Raw genomic sequence first — 18,149 nt, 5'->3', positions numbered from 1 at the left:
TTTTTTTTTTTTTTTTTTTTTTTTTTTTGAGACGGAGTCTTGCTCTGCCGCCCAGGCTGGAGTGCAGTGGCCGGATCTCAGCTCACTGCAAGCTCCACCTCCCGGGTTCACGCCATTCTCCTGTCTCAGCCTCCCGAGTAGCTGGGACTACAGGCGCCCGCCTCGTCGCCCGGCTAGTTTTTTGTATTTTCTATTAGAGACGGGGTTTCACCATATTAGCCAGGATGGTCTCGATCTCCTGACCTCGTGATCCGCCCGTCTCGGCCTCCCAAAGTGCTGGGATTACAGGCTTGAGCCACCGCGCCCGGCCAATTTTTTGTATTTTTAGTAGGGATGGGGTTTCACTGTGTTAGCCAGGATGGTCTTGATCTCCTGACCTCGTGATCCACCGGCCTTGGCCTCCCAAAGTCCTGGGATTACAGGCATGAGCCACTCTGCCCGGCCTATATTCAATTTTTAAAACTAATTCTAGCGACTCTGTGGGGATTGGATTATTGGGGTTCACAAGTGGTTAGGAAGACTATTTAGGAGCACAGCAGGAAATTCTCCAGAGAAAACAGGCTTATGGGTTCGTGGAGTGCACTAGTGATAAAGACGGTTAAAAGGATAAAGTGGACAGACTCGGCATGTATTTTTGCTTAGCTTGTTAATGAATTACTGTAAAGGGGGGTGGAACAATCAAGCTTATTCCTAAGGATTTTGTTTTGACAAATAAGTGGGTGGTAGTGTTGTTTATTGAGATAGGAAAAACTATGGAAGGAAATGATTTGACATGGGTGGTTGGAAATAAAAGTTTTGTTTAAATTTTAGATGATTGATTGACATTTATTGGAGCAATCAGAAGGTCAATGGCATTTAAGAGACTCATGGTAGGCTAGAGCTTCAGATATTTATCTTGGCGGCATCAATACGTGTAGTGTGTTAAATTCCAGGGATTAGAAGAGGTTACATAGGGAGATGGATTGTGGGGAGAAAAAAGAAGAGGGCACAGGCCAGCAAAGGGGGCTGAAAGAGCCCAGGGATGTTGGAGAAAAACCAAGAGAACATAACGCGTGTAAGTCAAGGAAAATAGATTTTTTTTCAAGGAGAAGGGAGAGGTCAATTGTGGTGAGAACCGCTAAGAGGAGGGGGAAGTGAGAACCTGGGAAGAAGTGAGAACGTGACAGAGAAGCAAGTGCTGCGTTTGGTGGAGTTGGTATTTGCAATCAATGGAGTATCCAGGAAGGAAACTGGATTGGAACATTTGAAAAGTGAGTAGAAGTGAAGACGAAGTTAAGGTTGACTATTTTGAGTAGACAGCTTCAGGGAAGGACTGTGCTCTGGGTTCAGGGAGCCAGGTGAATCTAAAGGAAAAAGCTAAAAAAGCTGAAGAGACGGAGGAGGACCTGTGAACCAGAGATTCTCAGTCATTATTAGCAAGGAAATACCAGAGACCCCCTGCATGCAGTGATGACTGCTCATGCAAAGGTCACACAGCCAATATTTCACACAGCCAGTATTTCACACAGTCAATATTTATTAGTGACGTGGAATATAGCAATTATTACTCTAGGTCATGAGAATGGAGTGATGAATAAAATGAATCCAGTCGCCATCAGTATATGCCATGTAACATTTTGCAGTGACTGTGTACCAGGCCTATGAATTTCAGCATTCAATTTCAATAATGATCCTATTGTATCTGTGGTATTTAAAAACATACATCTCTGGAATCTAAAATTGAAAGGTTATAAGTAAAACCCAGTATTACAAATGTAGTGCTGGAAATCAGATTGCAGTTTAAATCTCAGCATATAGAAAGTCCCTTTCTCCTGTGTCAGCAGATCTCTTTTGTGTGAGATTTGTTCAGGTATACTGCATTATTAGACATAAACCAGTGTTTCTGCCCTATGTTTTCAGAATGACAATTCTTTATGAAACTAATAGAAGAATAGAAGACAATTGCACAATCATGATGAAGATATTAATTGCTTTAGAATTAAGGAATACAAAAAATAGGCCGGGCGCAGTGGCTCAAGCCTGTAATCCCAGCACTTTGGGAGGCCGTGACGCGCAGATCACGAGGTCAGGAGATCAAGACCATCCAGGCTAACACAGTGAAACCCCGTTTCTACTAAAAAATACAAAAACCAGCCGGGCGAGGTGGCGGGCGCCTGTAGTCCCAGCTACTCGGGAGGCTGAGGCAGGAGAATGGCGTAAACCCGGGAGGCGGAGCTTGCAGTGAGCTGAGATCCCGCCACTGCACTCCAGCCTGGGCGACAGAGCGACACTCTGTCTCAAAAAAAAAAAAAAAAAAGAATACAAAAAATAATATGAACTGCAGTTATAGGGATCATAAAAGTTAAAATGGGAATGTATTTGAGTGTTTATTATGTGATCAGTGCTCAGAAGAGTCATCATTTAATTTTACACTTAACAGTAATCCTATGAGGATTACGCTATTTATTAAATGCATTTGATAGGTTACAAAAAGGCTTACGGTTGGTAAAAATTGACCCAAGTGGAAGAGATCATGTTTTTTATTCAGGTTTTCTGATTCTAGAGTTTGAGAGTTTGTCCGTCATTAATGAGTAGTGATTTGATTGTGTCTGAATTATTGATAATGACAGAATTTCTGATATTCATATGTACCAGGTTGTTTCTTAGAGTGGGGACAGAGATGCAAGGGCTGCTAGTTCCCATGTATAGGAGAAACTTTCATTCATTTTGCATTTATCATTTTAAAAGTTTTGTATGTCCATAATGGTCATGCGTTGAAGAACACAAGGAAGTATTAAATCACTCCTTCTTCTGAGGTTTGACTAGCAAAGTGGGCTAGAGTTACCAAATAAAATAGAGGTTCCTAGTTAAATCTGAATTTCAGATACACAACCATAGTTTATTAGAAATCCAGATTTACCTGGGCATCCTCTGGTTTTATTTGCCAAATCTGTCAACCCTAAGTGAGACACATGGACATGGGTTACAGTGCTACATGCAAGCCACAGGGGCAGCAACTCCACACGTTTATTTTTTAGCTTTCTCTCTATAAAGAAAGTGCTTAGACAATTTAGGGATGAAAAGATAGGCATTGTTTGATCCAGGGTGCACACCTCTCTGCCATCGTTTCTAAAAGGCAAAGGGAGATTTCCGCAGGTCTTGCTTGCAGTCTGGGGACCTGCTCATTTTTTGAAACTGTCTGTATGAGAAGGTCATTTTCCTGGTTTCTCCCTTTCTGAGGGGACTTGACTACAAAACCAAGAGTTCTGCCTCTGGCCAAGGCTGGTAATTTGATGCCTGCTAGTATTGTTGGGAGTAGGAGACTGAAAGACATGAGTTAGTTGGAACATTAAATGGGAATAAAATAGCTGTGGTTGTGATTCATTACTACAGACAATTAGTGGACCAGTGGTAGAGAAATTAAGAAAAAATATGATGTGAATGATAAATGATATGATTAGTGACTGCTTGGTAAGGCAAGGAAATCATTAACTCTTGGTTCTCATGAAGTTCATTTTCTGGAAAGATAGCACTGTATTGGGACCAGAATTCTACAAAATATTCTTTTTAGGTAGGACCCAGATTGTCAACAAATGTTTTCCAATGCAATTCTCAGCTGCTCCATAGCTAATAGTACCTTGTTGAACACAGATTTTTTCAGATGCTTCACACCTGTGGTTCTTACCCAGGGATAGTTCACCACCCCTCCCTTCCCTCCCATATCATCCTTGGGGGTGGCAATGTTTGCAACAATTTTTGGTTGTCACAACATCAGTTTCTTCTGATATTTAATGAGTGGAAGCCAGGGACATTGCTAGAGAACCTACAGTGTTCAGAACAGCCTCTGCCATCAACAAAGAATTATCTGGTCCAAAATGTCAATAGTGCTGAGGCTGAGAGCACTGGTTCACACTGTCCTCTTTCTGAAAATTCTAGATTCACATCTGTTTTACAGTCAACACACAGTTCAGTTTTTGATGGTTTATTTTTGCTTGTTTCATTATAAAAAATTAGACAGTTGCATAAATTCAACCACTTTTTTCTTGAATCCATTTAGTCAATGCAAGCTCAATATTTTAGTATTTAGTTTTTGCCTTATGCAATATTTTTCAACATTTTCATGAGTCATCAGTCATCACTATCTCTATTAACTTTCAACAACTTGCCCTTGTAAGTCATAAATAGTGATGCTGCTGAAGTTATTTCTCACTAACATGCCTCAGATTTCTGTAGTGATTCTACATTTGATATTATTCACAATGTAAATTCTACTTATTCATTCTTCTTCTACTGCTTCTACTTATTCATTTCACTTTTACCCACGGGATTATTTTTAAGTTATTTTTGTCATTTTCACACTTCAGACATAAAGACAAAAACATCAAAAATATATACAAACTGTTTTACATATGTGTATATTTTCACACATATATGTATGTATGTTTATATGTATTGAAACTACAGAAGCACTTGTCACCAATAAGAGCTCTGAGACACCTTTGACCACTTACCCTCATCAGATGAGATTTGCTAAATGAGTTGCGGAAACAAGTTTTTTTAACTGAATTTCTGAGCTTTGTGGATTTAGAAATGCAAAGGAAGATTTGTGAACATTTACCAGGATCATGGTTTTTAACTCCTTAAAACTCTTTGATACTTTCCCATTGTCTTTAGTATAAATCCAAAATCATAACACCACACACGAGGCTTTTAAATACCTGGCTTCTTGTGATTTCTCCAGGCTCATCTTTTACCCTCCTTTCCCTCAGCTTCTCTGCTTTAGTAAGCTTTGTTCTAGTTTCTTGAAGAAGTTCATCAATCCAAGTTTTTTTTTTTTTTTTTTTTTTTTTTTTTTTTTTTATTATACTTTAAGTTCTAGGGTACATGTGCTTAACGTGCAGGTTTGTTACATATGTATACATGTGCCATGTTGGTGTGCTGCACCCATCAACTCGTCAGCACCCATCAATTCATCATTTATATCAGGTATAACTCCCCAATGCAATTCCTCCCCCCTCCCCCCTCCCCAATCCAAGTTTTTTTACATGGGATTTCCTAAACCTGAAGTGTGTCTCCCACGTTTTGTCCAAACAGACGCACAGGCTCCACTCTGCCCCCTGGCTCACACCTGCTTAACCTGTCGAGTCCCATCTGAACTGTCTACTCTTCAGCTGGTCCTTCTCTGGCACCCTCATGTAATTGAGATCATCCTATTATTCTCCACTCTAGAACTCCACACTTCCGACATTTCTCATTCCTGTCTAAGCTCCAGCGTGTTGGGTTTTTGGCCACGACTTTCCCTGCTCTTTAAGCTCCCCAGCGGAGTGGAGAGGTCTGTTATCCCTTGTTTGGATTCCTAGAGGCAGCGCAGGCCTGGCACAAGGTCAGCACTAAGAAGTGTTCACAGGGTGATCGCGGTGGGTGCTGTTGAAGGAACCGGTAAAGATGTGGGATGAGAGAAGGAGCAGAGAGTGTCTGTGGGGTGGAGGCTCCCAGGAGTAGGCGGCGCGGGCTGCGAAGCTGGGCGGATCCTCCTCCAGCCCCTGCATTGAGTTCTCCAGAACAAGCTGGAGGAGGGGAGGGGGTCCCAAAAGCCTGGGAATCAGAAGGGGTTTTCCCGCCTGGTCCCCCAGGTCCCCGTTCGCCTCGGGAAGACGGAGAACGAGCCCCTGGGCTGCTGGTGGGCGGTGCGGGTGGGGCGGGTTAAGGTTTCCAGTGCCCGCACCCGCCCAGGAGCCCCGGATGGCGGCGTCGCTGTCAGTGTCTTCTCTGGAGGCCGCCCGTGTGACCGGATCCTTCGTGTCCCCACAGCACGTTTCTTGGAGCAGGCTAAGTCTGAGTGTCACTTCTTCAACGGGACGGAGCGGGTGCGGTTCCTGGATAGATACTTCTACAACCAGGAGGAGTACGTGCGCTTCGACAGCGACGTGGGGGAGTTCCGGGCGGTGACGGAGCTGGGGCGGCCTGACGCCGAGTACTGGAACAGCCAGAAGGACTACCTGGAAGACAGGCGGGCCCAGGTGGACACCTTCTGCAGACACAACTACGGGGTTGGTGAGAGCTTCACAGTGCAGCGGCGAGGTGAGCGCGGCGGGGGCGGGGCCTGGGTCCCTGTGAGCTGGGAATCTGAGTGTGTGTGTGTGTGTGTCTGTGTGTGTGTGTGTGTGTGTGTGTGTGTGTGAGAGAGAGAGAGAGCGAGAGAGAGCGAGCGCCATCTGTGAGCATTTAGAATCCTCTCAATCCCGAGCAAGCAGTTCTGAGGGCACAGGTGTGTGTGTAGAGTGTGGATGTGTCTGTGTGTCTGTTGTGGGAGGGGAGGAAGGAGGGGGCTGCTTCTTATCCTTGGAGGCCTCTGTGGGGAGGTGACATGGGAGGTGGGTGCAGCGAGCTGGAGAGAGGAGACCTTGATTGTCCTGGGTCCTCAGAGACGCAGGGAAGGGAAATGTAAGGGGTGTGTGGTTGGGGTGAAGGTTTAGGGGAGGAGAACTGAGGGGTCTGGAAGGTTTGGGATAATGTGAGGAGGCCAGTTCCAGACTGTCCCTGGCACACACCCTTCATGTAATCTCTGAAATAAAAGCGTGTGGTGTTTGTTTGTAAAAGCATTAGATTAATTTCTAGGGGAATTGAGGAGACCTCTGAGGCACCTCTGAAGCTTCTTTAGTTCTAAATTTCTTCCCGGTTTTTTTTTTTTTTTTTTTTTTTTTTTTTAGTGTGTATGTTTTCACATAGTAGAAATCACTGTGAAACTAACTTTTTGAATTAAAATTTTCACACAGTTACTATTTGTTATAATGCTAATAGTTTTCTAGTAGTTACATATTATTCTTTTACATGTAATAGTTGTGACACAGCTCACCTCACTTTCTCGTTTGTTGACCTTTATTATGACATTCTCCAAAAGTTGAAAATGTATATTTCCGGTTAATTTTTAATTTATATTTTTTCATTTGTAATTCTTTTGAATTATTTTGACCTATTTATTGACCAATTATACTTACTGCTCTAAGAATTCCCTATTGTATTTGGTAGGGAACGGACAATGATCTACTGTCTAATATCTCAAGGCTTAGTATTTTTCCCAGTGATTTTGTGGGTTCTTTGTACTGTAAGATTATTAACACTTTATTGATACTTGATTCAGCATTTTCTCCAGTTTGTGGTTTGTATGTTGATTTTGAAAATTCTTTTCCATGTTAAGAATTTGAACATTTTTATTTAATAAAATACATTGCAAAATTTTTATTAATGATTTACAACCCATCTTAAATCTACCATTTTATGGTATTGGTGTCTCTAGGTTTCTCCTTACTTCTAAAACAAAATAGTTGTATGTATTGAGAGTCTGCTAACGTCAGGGATTTTCCCGGGCATAAGCACCCCAAGTAATGAGTCTCAGACACTGCCTTAATCCAAATGTCATTCTGGAAAGAAAAATCATTTCACAATGATAGGCCTGAAAATAGTAATGCTTGTTTTGCATGGGAGTTTCATTGATCAGCTAAATGTAAATATAAGAACTTTCAAAACCAAAATGATGTTCCTTAACCCTTCTCTCTGCTTTAGGACTCATGCTTTTCTAGGAATGTAAAAATTTGGAGACTCATTTCTGTCTTTCCCACCTTCCCAGGGGCAGACCATTTCTGTGGTGTTCTAAGGTGTCAGTGCATGGCGGTAGTATTCCTAAAAATTCATACTCGGTTTCCTCATGTACCCAACTCTGTCCCTTTGTCTATCCACATTGCTTTAAATCATATTTTTCTGTCACGGTGTGCAAGAATGAAAAATAGGTGCCAAGTGGAGCACCCAAGTGTGTTGAGCCCTCTCACAGTGGAATGGAGTGAGAAGCTTCTTGACCTCATAAATTGAAGGCTATCTTCAGTCATCGTTTTATATATTTTATGTGCATTAATCCTCATATAACTCCAAGAGGTAAATTAGTTTAATTATCCTTCATTGTAGGTGACAAAGTTGAGCACAGAAGAATCAAAAAACTCTGTCAGGATCAACCAGTAAAAGGCAGACCTTGGATTTGAACCAGGCAACCTGGCTCAGATATCAGTATTAATTAATACACTCTGTACTTTCAAAGATTTATAAACACTTTGACAATGCATCCCAGTTTCAAGCTATGAAGAAACAAACACAGTTTTTCACAACATCTCTCAAATCTAATGGGTGCTAACTATCAAGATTAAATTCCAGGCTGTTGACATTGTGAGGCCACATGGCCAGCTGTGCTGAGGGCTGGTCAAGGTCAGAGCCTGGGTTTGCAGAGAAGCAGACAAACAACCAAACAAGGAGACTTACTTTGTCTTCCTGACTCATTCATTCTACCTTTTTTCTCCTAGTCCAACCTAAGGTGACTGTGTATCCTGCAAAGACCCAGCCCCTGCAGCACCACAACCTCCTGGTCTGCTCTGTGAATGGTTTCTATCCAGGCAGCATTGAAGTCAGGTGGTTCCGGAACGGCCAGGAAGAGAAGGCTGGGGTGGTGTCCACAGGCCTGATCCAGAATGGAGACTGGACCTTCCAGACCCTGGTGATGCTGGAAACAGTTCCTCAGAGTGGAGAGGTTTACACCTGCCAAGTGGAGCACCCAAGCGTGACCAGCCCTCTCACAGTGGAATGGAGTGAGCAGCTTTCTGACTTCATACATTTCTCACCCACCAAGAAGGGGACTGTGCTAATCCCTGAGTATCAGGTTTCTCCTCTCCCACATCGTATTTTCATTTGCTCTATGTTCTCGTCTCCATCAGTACAGGTCACTGGGGATAGCCCTGTAAAAGTTTCTAGAAACACCTGTATCCCCTGCAGAATCAGTCATGCCTGCGAGGCAGGAGAGGCTGTCCCTGTTTTGAACCTCCCCATGATATCACAGGTCAGGGTCACGCACTCTCCCCAGGCTCCAGGCCCTGTCTCTGGGTCTGAGACTGAGTTTCTGATGCTGTTGCTCTGAGTTATTTATTGTGATCTGGGAAGAGAAGTGTAGGGGCCTACGTTACATGAGGGGAGTCCAATCTCAGCTCTGCCTTTTATTAGCTTTGTAACTCTAGATAAACTACTTAGCCTCATTGAGTCTCAGGCTTTCTGTGGATCAGATGTTGAACTTGTGCCTTACATCAAGGCTGTAATATTTGAGTGAGTTTGATGTCTGAACCTTGTAACTGTTTAGTGTGATTTGAAATCCTATTTTTCTCCAGAAATGGCTGGTTATTTTAGTTCTTGTGGGGCAGCCTTCTTCCCCATTTTCAAAGCTCTGAATCTTAGAGTCTCAATTAAAGAGGTTCAATTTGGAATAAACATCACTAAAGCTGGCTTCCTCTCTCAGGAGCACGGTCTGAATCTGCACAGAGCAAGATGTTGAGTGGAGTCGGGGGCTTTGTGCTGGGCCTGCTCTTCCTTGGGGCCGGGCTGTTCATCTACTTCAGGAATCAGAAAGGTGAGGAGCCTGTGGTAACTGGCTCTCTCCATAGGCTTTTCTGGAGGAGGAACTATGGCTTTGCTGAGGTTAGTTCTCAGTATATGAGTGGCCCTGAACAAAGCTTTTCTTTCCCCAAACGGCTCGAATGTCCTGCTAATCCAGAAATCATCAGTGCATGGTTACTATGTCAAGGCATAATAGCTGTGGCCTGCAGAGACAAGAGGAAGGTTGACAAGTAGGGGTCCTTTGGTTTGAAATCCTGGAGCAAATTAAGGAAGAGCCACTAAAGTTAATGCAATCACACTGGATCCTGTGACAGACACATCACACTTCATGGGTCACATGGTCTGTTTCTGCTCCTTTCTGCCCTGGTTAGTGTGGGTTGTGGTGTTAGAGAAATCTGTGTTGGAGGACAGATTTGCTTCCATATCTTTTAAGTGTATATCTTTTCCTCTTTTTCCCAGGACACACTGGACTTCAGCCAACAGGTAATACCTTTAATCCTCTTTTAGAAACAGATATGCTTTCCCTAATGAGAGGTAAAGCCAGGGGGACTTCTGGGTCGGGTGGGGACTTGCAGAACTCTGTCTTACAAGAGGTTTTTAAAATGCACCAATCAATGCTCTGTAAAAACACACCTGTCGGTGTTCTGTGGCTAGCTAGATGTTTGTAAAACGGACCAAACATCACTCTGTAAAATGGACCAATCCACACTCTGTAAAATGGACCAATCAGCACTTTTTAAAATGGACCAATCAACACTCTTTAAAATGGACCAATCAGCAGGACACGGGCGGGGACAAATAAGAGACTAAAACTGGTCACCCCAGCCAGCAGCGGCAAACTGCTCAGGTCTCCTTCCATGGTGTGGAAGCTTTGTTTTTTTTTTTTTACTTCCTCGGCTCTTGACAATAAATCTTGCTGCTCCTCACTCTTTGGGTCCGTGCCACCTTTAAAGAGCTGTAACACTCACCACGAAGGTCCGTGGCTTCATTCTAGAGGTCAGTGAGACCGCAAACCCACCTCGAAGAACAAACTCTGGGCACACTAGAATGATGGTAGAGGCGATAAGGCATGAGACAGAAATAATAGGAAATACTTTGGATCCAAATTTCTGATCAGGCAATTTACACCAAAACTCCTCCTCTCCACTTAGAAAAGGCCTCTGCTCTGTGGCACTATTGGCTCTGGGAGACTCAGGAACTTGTTTTTCCTCTTCCTGCAGTGCTGTCATCTGAGTCCTGGAAACACGGGAAAAGACACTGTCAGTAGAGCCAGGTTGAAAACAACACTTTCTTCTGTCTTTTACAGGACTCCTGAGCTGAAGTGCAGGTGACCACATTCAAGGAAAATCCTTCTGCCCCAGCTTTGCAGGATGAAAAGCTTTCCCGCCTGGCTGTTATTCTACCACAAGAGAGGGCTTTCTCGGGACCTGGTTGCTACTGGTTCAGCAACTGCAGAAAGTGTCCTCCCTTGTGGCTTCCTCAGCTCCTGCCCTTGGCCTGAAGTCCAGCAATGATGGCAGCACCTCATCTTCAACTTTTGTGCTCCCCTTTGCTTAAACCCTATGGCCTCTTGTGCATCTGTATACTCACCCTGTACCACAAACACATGACATTATTAAATGTTTCTCAGAGATGAAGTTAAATATCATCTGGTCCATTTGACTCCAAAGACAAAAAATGAAAAGAAAAAGGGAGGATTATTTCCCCATAGAATAAAGATGTTCATGTATATGTCATGAGTATGTGAGGTAATGCATATGTTAAATAGCATGATTTAGACATTCCACACTACAGGCATATATCAAAACCTCACGCTGTACAACATAAATATACTATACAATTTTTACTTGTCAATTAAAAAAGTAAACCTAATGGTTAAAAAAGCAATGCATAAAAACTGAGAACAGACTATAACAACTGAAACAAACTCGGCCAACATGAGATGAGAAACCAGCCAGCAAGGCAATCAGAACTCTTTCTTCACCCCGTCTACAATATTTTGCATTTATAACTGTAAATTAGTGTATAGTGTTTCACTCCAGAGACTTCAATAATATAGTGTCATCAAAGGACTTGTACAGATTTCAGAGAAAGACAAATTTAGAAGACCGAAGGTTCTCCATTATGTTCTATCTGAGAGTCAGTATGAAATGTCAAATCTGAAAGTACATAATTCAGAGGTCTATTTCAAAGTAATAATCATTTCAGCATAATTTCTCCACTGTCAGAGATGACTGTTATTTTATTTTCAATCAAATTAAAAGTTGTTTCTATGCATATCTTATTTTTAGTTGCATGTTACTTGTACATAACGTAGCAGTACAGGTACATATATATCCTGTAAGAGTAAAAATCCTATAGCAGTATATTAAGCTTATAATTATGTCTGTTCTGTTTGATCACAGAGTTGCAACAAATAGGCCTCAGGATTCCTAAGTTGAGGACATGATTTTCTCATTTTATATGAGCCCTGGGGCATGGAATTACAAAGTAGAACCAAAATGTGTGGAATGAATATTTCATTGAAGATGTGTTCTGCTGCTAATAGCAGGAAATTACATCTAGTGGGCTTTATTTTTCTTTAACCCATTATCTCACATAGCCGATAGATCCAAGGCTGGGCATCTCCAGGATTGCTCAGCTCAGCAGGCTAGGGGCATCACCAGCGATCCTGGAACTTCGTAGCTCATCTCTCTGTCACACACAGCACGACGTCAGCTTTCTTGAAATGGTAGGGTGACCCATGCAACAGCTTTAGGTTTGTTATTCTTTCACAACAACTCCCAAAGGGAAGAAAAGGATACTCCTTTCTCCTGTGTGCCTGTATAAGGAGCAACTATTTCCAGGGTGTTCCCAGTACCCACTTTCTCACACATTGGAATGACTGTGGGATCACACAGGCTCACAGAAGCCAGGATTCAACCTTTGCAGAGTGGGCCTGATGCACATGGGAAGAAAAGGAGCAAAATCATATCTTTTTAAAAATAAAGAACTGGTGGATGGAGTAGGAGAGACTGATTTCAGGGTAGGGAAATGATAGAATGTGGTACTATCAGGTTGTAAGTATTTGAGTTAACTTCCACACGAAGGCTTATAGATTTCTGATAGGCACCCTCAATTCAGAGTTTGGGATCTATATATATATATATGTATATATATGTGTGTATAGACACATATATACACACACACACATATAGAATGTATTAAATGTCAGCCATTAACTCAATTACGATAAAACAAAACAGCAAGCAAACAAGATTGTTTTTAGAACTCAATTAAGTGTGCTGATGTGTTATTTTATGAGGTAAATATGTTTTCCAGGGAAATTATTGAAAAAAAGTAGAATAAGGAGTGACTAGCTCTGTAAGGTGCTAAAACATACTATACATTTACTTTTAAAAATGCATTTGTTACTGTTCCTTTTTATTAAATATACTAGTAAAACAGAGTCTAGAATTAGAAACAGAAAGAGTTGAGATTTAGTTTCAGTTTTTGGTAAGTTGTATTCCAAACTCATTTCTTTCACTAAATAGATCCTGGATAAATAAAACTTGAAACATAAAGATAAAATATAAAATTACCAAGACAGATGTTATTTCTAATACTACCATCATCATTATAATTATGTTTGAAGACAAATAGACTTTCTAAACCCTTATGTGTTGCTGGTGGGAGTGTATGATTCTACAAATACCTGGTAATTTGGCAATTTCTTAAAAAGTTTAACGTATGTTTGCCCTATGACCCACCAGTCTCACTCTTTGGAATCTTCCTAAGAGACATAAAAACATATGTCCTCACAAATATATATTCAAGGGTTCAGAACAGCCTTAGCCTCAGTAGGCCAAAACTGAAAATACAAATATCTTTCAACTAGTAAATGAATAAACAAAATTCTACTACATCCAGGCAAGGCAATATCATTCAACAATAAAAGGGGACAAAAGTAAACTTATCTGGCAGGGGAGCTACCATGAACATCAGGGTAGTTTTCACAAGGCAAGTTTCAACCCTTGCACTCTGGATGATGAGACATTACTTAGTGGGTAAAATGCATGTGATTGGAGTGATGGATACTGTGGAACACCGACTTCACCACTATACAATCGATGCAGGTAACAAAGTTACACTTGTACCTTATGTACTTAAATTTACACAAATGAAAAAAGGCAAGAAGAAATGAAAACAAACAAAATGATGATACATACTGCAAAACTTGTGAACTTCAATAATGTTAACTAAGTGAAGGAAATTGGACATAAAGATTACGTGTTGTATGATTTCATTTACTTGAAATATCTAGAAAAGGTAAATTTATAGACACAAAAAGCAGATCATTGGGTGCAGAACCTTCCTATAAACAGGGAAATTTTGGACATGGCAGAAATGTTCTAAAACTGGATTGTTGTGATAATTGCACAAATCGATTAATTTACTCAAATCATTACATTTTACATGTACAATGAGCAAAATTTGTAGTATGGAATTATGCTTTAGTAAACCTGTTAAAATAATTCTTTTTTAAAAAGTAAAGCTTCATAGGCAAGACAAAATCCAGAAGACACAAAAGAAAAAATATTTGAAGAAAATTACTGGTTTCTTTGCATGAAGAAAATAACAAAATTAAAAGAAGTATATGACGCAGAGGAAAAATTTTGATCATGTAAGGCAGACAATGGCTAACTTTCTTATGAAAAATTGTTAACTAATCAATAAATAAATTATTGGAAATGCCATAAATAATTGGGCAAAGGATATAGACTCACTATAGAAGAGAATATTCTCATAGTCGATAAATAGAACAGAAAAATCCAAATTCCAACAGCGATGTAATAAACTATTTCTCCCACTCCAAAATTGGCAAGTACAAGAGTTTGTTTTAAAATCAGGGATTTAGGCCGGGTGCGGTGGCTCAAGCCTGTAATCCCAGCACTTTGGGAGGCCGAGACGGGTGGATCACGAGGTCAGGAGATCGAGACCATCCTGGCCAACACGGTGAAACCCCGTCTCTACTAAAAAATACAAAAAACTAGCTGGGCGAGGTGGCGGGCGCCTGTAGTCCCAGCTACTCGGTAGGCTGAGGCAGGAGAATGGCGTAAACCCGGCAGACGGAGCTTGCAGTGAGCTGAGGTCAGGCCACTGCACTCCGGCCTGGGCAATAAAGCGAGACTCCGTCTCAAAAAAAATAAAACAATAAAACAATAAATAAATAAATAAATAAATAAATAAAATCAGGGATTTAGAAGATTCTAAGGGAATAGGCTCTCTCATATTATTAGGATTTTGAGTTATGGCAGTGTAGTAATATCTATTAAAACTCAAAATACAATTGTTACATGCTGATGAAAATAGCAAAAATCCCATTCTAAACATCTGTCTTAAAGAACAGTCCTACATGAGCCCAAGGAGACATAAAACTGGTCTTTTGTTGAGCCACGATTTGAAATAACAAAAATATTTCCAAATTCAAAAAGAAAAAACTGATTAATTTGTCTCGATTATAAAAATTTTGTACATCCTAAAATCTATGCAGTATGTGAAGTGACAGCACACTGCAGGATGACATTTGGTGCCGTGTGGGGCACTGTGAGCATAGACTGGTGTAACCCTGTGAGTGGTTTGGATAATACAGTATTTCCACTCTAGGTTGTTACAGTCTCGATAAATTTTTCTTCATATGTCCATGATGACCTATAAAAAATGTAACAAGAGAGAAAAGAAACATTATCTACATTTAAATAGAAGAAAGATAAACTGTGGAATACCCATAGAAAGGACTTCAAGTAAATTCAGGCCTTTAAGTAAATTATGTAGGACTATCAACATGGAGTGGGAAAAAATCATAAACCATAATGCCAGCTAGGAGGTGGAAAATTACAAGAATTGTCACTGTTACTATAAGAGCAAAAAGATACATAGACTAAACTAAATGGATAAACTGGAAAATAATCTTACTTTTAAAATTTTAACCAGCCGTGGATCAAAAGTATAAAAATTCCAAATTCCAGAGATGAACGAATTCCACTTAGGTGAGCAGGGACTAGTGTCCACTCTTATTCTTTGCTCATCTACTAAATCTTAACATGGGTGGAAGATTGAGCCTGGCTGGGAAAGGGAGATTGTGAGGGAGTGAGGACAAACCAGCTGAGCTGTAAACAGCCCCATGGGCTTGTGTGATGCATTAAAATCTATAGAGGCCCCCTGAATAATATATATCTACTTTACCCTGCCAACTGATTCTCCTTCCAGAACTTTTTCTGACTTCATGTTGGTGGTGTGGGGACTAGGGAGGTAGATAGAAAACAACAAACCTCTCTGTAGCTTCGTGCAAACAAAGATCAGGGAGGAAATCAAGATAGGAACAATCTTTCAACCATCTTGACTTAGCTGTCATTTGTAATTGACATAAATTGACAACATCGGATAACTACAGAATATTTATTTATTTACATTGCACAAAGATAGTCCATGAACTAGAACAAATACTATGACTATAAAACTAGTATCAAGTACTTTTACAAGAATAAAATCATACAGAGTATATTCTCTAAACACAATGTTCCCAAATTACAAATTAGTAAGATTGAGAAAACTGCCCAAATTTTTGGAATTAAAATAATCTGTGGCTTGTCAAAGAGGAAATCAGAAGGAAATTAGAAAATAATTTTAAATAAAATAATACTGAAATGAATTTTTAAAACTTTCGAGATGTAACCAAGGCAGTCCTTAGAGAAAAATATTTAGTTTTAAATGCCTGTATTTTAAAAGGATAAATAAGTAAAAATCAAAGGTGTAAACTTTTAACTTAATAATAATAAAGCAAATTTAAGTTGAAAAAAGTAGAGGAAAAGAGCAAAGAGGTGAGGAAATCGATAACATTATTTTCTTGGTTTTGTTTTCTATTTGTTTATGACAGAGCATGATTATGTTAGTCTATTCTTACATTGCCAGAAAGAAATACCTGAGGCTGGGTAATTCATAAAGAAAAGAGGTTTAACTGACTCAGGGTTCTGCAGGCTGTGTAGGAGGCTTGGTGCTGGCAATTGCTTCTGGTGAGGGCCTCAGGAAGCTAACAAACTTGGGGGAAGGAAAGGGGAGCCCGGGTATCACATGGTGAGAGCAGGAGCACAGAGAAAGTGGGGAAGAGTCCGACTCCTTTAAACAAGCAGATCTTGTGTGAACCAAGTGACAACTCACGAATTACAGCTAGGATGGCAACAAGCCATTGATGAAGGATCTGCCCCCCGATGAAAATACCTCTCACCAGGCCTCACCTCCAACAACGGAGGTTACATTTTAACATGTGATTTGGAAGGGACAAACATCCAAACTCTATCAATAATGTAATTGGTTTAATGTATACTGACTTTGTAATCAGCAATATTATTTAAATTTACTTATTAAATCTGTGAACTTGTCTATTGTTTTTATTTCCTAAGTGCCTGATTATGTCAAGAGTAAATAATGACCATTTTACATGGATGCAATTATTATCTCTTTGATATATTTTTCTTGCCATTATCATTGCCTAACTTCTCTAGTACTCCAGACATGCAGGAGACAGCTTTAACTATGTCACTGATGAGACTAATGTGCGCAACTGGGTAGCTATCATTTCCCAGATTTAAGAAATATATTTTTAATACAAGTATGAAAGCGGGTTTTTTAAAAATTAAGGCCCAGTGCTGGATTCTGTCAAATCACATTTCACGACTCTATCCAGGTGGTTGCATGTGTGTTCTCCTTCCTTCAGTTCATGTAGTGAATCACACTAATGGATTCTCAAATGCTCACACAACCTGCATTTCTGGAATAAACGCCACTTGGGCATAATGTAGCTATCTTTTATATTACTGAATTCACTTGGCTAATATTTTCTTAAGAACTTGGCTCCTAAGAGTTACTGGTCTCTTAATTCCTATCTGTTGTAGAGTTCCCTTCAGATCTTGAAGTAAAGTTTACATCAATCTCATCAAATGTAACTGCAAGTGCTTTTCCTTTTTTCAAATATGTTTGAAGTTTGTATAGTGTTGTTTGTTCCTTAAATATTTTTAAATAGTCACTGAATCTAGATGAACCTGGGGTTTTGTCTTGGGAATGCTTCACAGAATGCACTTACTTTCTCTATGAGATATGGAACTCTTCCTATTTTATGTTCTTTGTCGTCTTCAGTACATTGTACATTCTGAATAATTTACTCATTACATGCATAGTACATTGTATATTTGAATATGTTATTTATTACATGCATATTTATTTTTCTAAAGTTGTTCATAATATTTAGTATTATTTCATGCTGATAAATCTGTAGGACTATAACAAAAGATATGAAATTTGTGTCACTGGAGTCTTAGAGGGAGATGACAAAGGGTGATGCCCAAAGAGTGTCTGAAGGAAGATTGACTATTTTCCAAGTTTGGACAAAGACTTAAATGTAAAAATTCAAGAATCTGTGCAAACCCAAATGAAGATAAATCCAAAGAAATTTAGACCAAAAAAAAAATCTCGAAAGCAACAAGAGAGAAATGACATCTCATGCACAGGAGAAAATAAATTAAATGACAGGGGATGGCTATTAGAAATCATGCAGATCAGACAGGAGTGGCACAAGATATTTTATTGTCTGAAAGGAATGTTAACCTAGAATGTATATCCAGTAAAAATATTATTATAAAGTGTTCTATCATGGCATTCTTATTTTATTCTTTTTTTTTTTTTTTTTTTAGATGGAGTCTTCCTCTGTC

The 18,149-nt window shown here is 40.1% G+C and overlaps 1 protein-coding gene across 3 annotated transcripts in view; it reads left to right on the top strand.

Moving 5' to 3' along the window:
- The window catches only part of LOC111533291 (HLA class II histocompatibility antigen, DRB1-4 beta chain), a 65,170-nt gene that overhangs the window by 2,597 nt on the left and 44,424 nt on the right, over positions 1-18,149 (top strand). The window contains exons 2-6 of one of the 3 annotated variants that reach the window (XM_026451059.1): positions 5,791-6,060; positions 8,328-8,609; positions 9,308-9,418; positions 9,865-9,888; positions 10,712-11,048. In XM_026451059.1, the coding sequence (XP_026306844.1) occupies positions 5,791-6,060; positions 8,328-8,609; positions 9,308-9,418; positions 9,865-9,888; positions 10,712-10,725 (701 nt within the window). In that variant the 3' untranslated portion in view covers positions 10,726-11,048. Of the gene's footprint in view, positions 1-5,790; positions 6,061-8,327; positions 8,610-9,307; positions 9,419-9,864; positions 9,889-10,711; positions 11,682-18,149 lie in introns of those variants that run through there. The other 2 variants (XM_026451060.1, XM_026451061.1) reach the window with 2 other exon arrangements.

This window comes from Piliocolobus tephrosceles, chromosome 5 (genome assembly GCF_002776525.5).
Source record: "Piliocolobus tephrosceles isolate RC106 chromosome 5, ASM277652v3, whole genome shotgun sequence".
NCBI lineage: Eukaryota > Metazoa > Chordata > Mammalia > Primates > Cercopithecidae > Piliocolobus > Piliocolobus tephrosceles.
Note: the sequence above shows the minus strand (reverse complement) of the source record. Positions and strands in the feature narration are given on the sequence as shown.